This window comes from Carlito syrichta, unplaced genomic scaffold (assembly GCF_000164805.1).
Source record: "Carlito syrichta isolate Samal-C Ts95f unplaced genomic scaffold, Tarsius_syrichta-2.0.1 Scaffold314115, whole genome shotgun sequence".
In the NCBI taxonomy this organism is placed as follows: Eukaryota; Metazoa; Chordata; class Mammalia; order Primates; family Tarsiidae; genus Carlito; species Carlito syrichta.
The window spans coordinates 252107-256598 of NW_007258211.1; the positions used below are offsets into that span (position 1 = coordinate 252107).

At 39.8% G+C, this 4492-nt stretch overlaps 1 protein-coding gene across 1 annotated transcript in view; it reads right to left on the reverse strand.

Moving 5' to 3' along the window:
• The window catches only part of CLASP1 (cytoplasmic linker associated protein 1), a 241921-nt gene extending 240023 nt beyond the window's left edge, over positions 1 to 1898 (reverse strand). The window contains exon 1 of the mRNA XM_021719081.1: positions 1419 to 1898. Coding sequence (XP_021574756.1) covers positions 1419 to 1613 — 195 coding nt within the window. The 5' untranslated portion in view covers positions 1614 to 1898. The remainder of the gene's footprint in view (positions 1 to 1418) is intronic.
• Positions 1899 to 4492: the final 2594 nt, after the last annotated feature.

The window sequence follows — 4492 nt, forward strand, 5'->3', positions numbered from 1 at the left end:
ATCATGAATTTCACAGCAACCTGGATGGAGCTAGAGTCTATAATACTGAGTGATCTCTCACAGAAACAAAGATCTGAGTATCACATGTTCTCACTCATATAGTGGACCTTGAACATCTACCATAATACTTTAAAAAAAAAAAAAAGGACTGACAATGGTAGGAAACTATGGGGGGGTAGGGAGGAGAAGGGAGGTGGGACTAACGGTAGTCAATATCTGTCTGGGGATGGGGAGACACCCCTTATTAACAAGGGTGCCTGAACGATGCACATTTGCATACCTAACCCTTAACTGTACCCCACAATTTTATAATAAAAAATATGTATGGTTTTTTTAAAAAGCAATTGTTAACATCATCTAAACAAAAAAAATACATTAATGAAACAATTTTAGCTCAGCTTTCAGTCCGGTAGGACAAATTTTATATCCAGTTATAAGTGAAATATTAGAACTAGGTAATACCCTGAACAAGTACAAAACCTGATCATTTTGTAGATGAGACTCAGGTTTAATGTATTTAGAAAATAAAGTCTATATTAGAGCAAAGAACTCCTTATAATCACCGGTTTCTAAGTCCAAACCAATCTCAGAAGACTGAGTCAATGAAAAAAAAGCACAAAAGATTATTTCGATAAGCCCCTTTTACAAGGTCTGTAGCATCAATTAGCAGCCATGCAAACTTTCCACTCTTCTTTCCATCTGAAACTTGATCCAAAGAGGCCACCCTCTAGGCAAACTAAGAGAGGTGAGGGGTGAGGGACCAGAGAGAAGAAGGACACCGTTCAGGACTTCCAGTCCAAGTTAATGTTTATTCACAAAATTCAGCCTCTGGAAGGCAAAATGACCAACTTTCACAACTCATTTAGGCCATGTGACCCATCCCCACCTCTACTCCCTGGCAAAGGCACAGGAAAAACCTTAAACCTGAAGGATATCCTTTAGGTGATTACACACAGGTCACAGAAGAGTCCTTGACACCCATACTATTTCTGGCCAGGTGCCTGGGTCAGCTTTGAAACAGTCACCAGAGGGTAAAATGCTCCATATCCTATTACCAATTTGATTCCCCAGAGAAAATCACTGAAGATATTTGTTATTCATGAAGGGACACTCACCAAGGTCTCATGACCTATATGCTGCAAGATACAATATACACTTTAAATTCAAAGGTGCAAATGCTTATAAACTTTCTAACATAAAAGCCTCCCCTTATCTGTTCACTTGACCTTCTCCAACAAAAATCAAAGAAGAGTCTACTTGCTCTAGAATGAAATGCCCAAAGGCCACAACCTGAATGAGTGTCTTACTGGAAACCAAAGAATCATGCTGATTGCTTGCAAAAGATTTTTTAGAGGCCAATTTTGATCCACCAACACAGCCAAGCCACCTCTAAGAGTGCCTTCCAAGGCACAACTTACCTTGTAATTGCTAGAGTTCACCCAAGAGGTAGCGAGTCCATCCACAAGCTTATCTAACATGGTCTGGTCATGCTCAAGGTCAGCAGACTTCTGTTTGTCTGAGAAATAGTCTATCAGTTCTTGGCCAACCTGCAGTCTTTTCCCCACGTCCTTCTGCAACACTTGTGCCAGGCAAGACTCCATGCGAGGCTCCATGGTGGAATTCAAATCCAGAACCAGCAAAAGCTAGAGGGCAGTCAGGATGACTCCCTCCCAGTGGATGTATCCGGGAGGTTGCCTCTTTGTTCGCTGAAGGTTACTAAGAGCCTGTGTTTCAAAGATGCAATCCGGGGAATGGCAACAATGCACCATGTGTGTCTGAAGAGCAGCTGGTAGGATATTAAAAGTCCAATTTAAATAACTAGTAGGAGATGAAGGAGTGAGTGGCAGAGTGATATTCTACTATTGGTTCTGAAATACTTCATAATTCAGCAGTCCATTCTGAAAAGTAAGAAAAGAGAACGACAAATTAGCACAGATAACATAACACTCAAACGTTATGAAACATTAAATCAAAGACAAAGCAATTCATGCTGCAGAATCATTTATAATCACAAGCAGAGTGAGAAGCATGAATGCTTGGCAACCATACTAGAATAACATAATTATTATTTTTATCAGGAAAAACATCAAAGCCCAAAGAAACAAGCCAATGAGCTACACAGTTGGTGAGTTGATGTTTTTCACAATTTTCTAGCTTGCAAATGCACCAGACAGGAAAGCAATCTTCTGCTTTAGCCAGCATATTTATTTGTAGCTTAAATTCGGCTTCCCACCAAAAAACCTAATGCACTCTGTGTCTGAATCGCTGTAGGTACTGCAGCTTACTGCCTTACTCTCAGTCTCCTGAAAAACCAAGGCCTGGATATGGGGCAGGCCCCACAGAAACACCATTTACCCAAGTGGCTGGTTTGGTCACATCAACCAAAATCAAGGGCAGCGCCCACATCTTACTTCTCACTCAGTGCTTTACAATAGGGTGAGGTAACCCCCGCCTCATTCTCCCCCCAGCAAAGAAAAGAAAGAGACAAAAGGAGAAAGGAAACAGGCTCAGGTTCTGATCAGTTATTAACACAGTATTCTCGGTTGAAAATAGCACTATTTGGGCCTGCCAGGGTTTTTAAAAATAAAATCAGACCTCAAAATCAGGTGTGCTGATCAACAAGGGTACCTGCATAATGTACATTTGTATACCTAACCCTGAATTTGTACCCCACATCTTTAAAATAAAAAAATAAAATTTTTTTTTTAAAAATTAGGTTTGGGTAGGGCAACACACATAATGTGGAACAAGTACCAAATCGGTTTTAACTACACAAATTGTATCAACTGTGTAGTCAATCTACTGCTGCTGGAGCAATTGTACACATTTATGGCTTACTTTTATTTCTTCTCTCCTAAAACCATTACTTAATTCCTTTCATTCTAAGCCAAGAAGACTCACAGGAAGCCTATCCTTAAGATGCAACACCACCCTTAATAGTGTACCAAATAGAAATGTTCTTCACAACAACGGTAAGTCCCATCTCTCAAGGGCTATGGTAGGTAAATTTGTCTTTTATAAGTCAAGCAAAATTAAAATTCTGGGTAAGGCAACTATTCCAGTCTGAACACGACAATGATCTTCCTTTCTAATACCACCCCATCCCCATGCCTAATTTCAACATAAAAAGAATGATGCTCTTTCTGAGTTACATAATCACAGACTTTTGATGCCAATAGAAATCAGAGAAGTTACTCAGAGAGGAAAACTCTCCTTCAAAGCCCCAGCATATGATTACTCAGCTTCTACCTTACTGGTAAGGGAGGATGGCATTCAACAAGGCTTACTATCTCATGGAGCAATCCTTACTCAAATTTAGGTAATATCTGCTTTCCAGTCATTTCCTCACCCTGGAATTAGTCCCTCTACAGGAAAGATCTTCAAATACACAAATGCAACTATGATCCTCCATTCCAATTTTTGGTACAAATATAGTATCTCCAGTGCCTTAATCATTTCTTGTGTTGGACTAGAGAGGGCATCAAGGATATGGGAAAACTAGAGAAGCCAAAAAAATCTCTTCTTTTTGTGCCTGATACTAGTATAAGAAGCAGGTCAAAGAAGTAAGGCTTGTGGTAGATTAAAAATGGCTACAAACTCTTGGCTACTCCTCCCCCACTAAGGTGAAGTCTAAGTCCCCTCCTATAATGACTCTGGACTTGACTGTGTGAAATCTCTGGCCAGTTGGAAATTAGCACCTCTAAAAGCAAACAGTGTATTGATATATAAGCACTGGAGCTTGCTCTCTTAGAATGCTGCCGTGAACAGCCATGCTGTAAGGAAGCTGGTCTAGCCTACTAGACACAAGAGGCCTCATGGCAGAGAAACATGCTCCAACGAACAGCCAATAGCAACTGCCACACAAGGGAGTGAGGCCATGTGGGACCATCTATTTACAACTACGCAAGTGTAAGGAAACAAGGAAAAAAAAAGACCAAGTCAAACCACAGAATTATGAGAAATAGCATTTCATTGTTGTTTTAATTAAGCCACTGTGAAGTGTTTTGTTACACAGCAATGGATAACCAATACACTCCCTCTTCCCCTAAACAACTGTCTTCCATCCTCAATGGGGAAAAAAAACTTATAGCACTTACTTATTCAAGAGACCTAAAATCAACAGACACTAACCAATAATAATGATAATACCATTTTAAGCATCTACATGACATGTCAGGTTCTATGCTACCACTAATTCTTCAACCAATTCTATACAGTAGGTATTATTAACATTCGTATTTTATAGATGAAGGAACTGAGATAAAGTAAGGATAAGTAATTTTTCAAGACTGCATGGTCAATGAGCTGCCTTTCCCCACTTTCAAACCCTTATTATTAGAAGTCTGGCCTAATTCTGTGTTGACCCAAGGGAAGAAGGTCAGATGCCCTGCCTAACAAGGAAGCAACAGATAGGACAGCAACATCTCCATTCAAGTAAACACTGAGAAAAATTCCATTTGATCAAGTCTCTCCTTCAATTGAAATTGTGTAA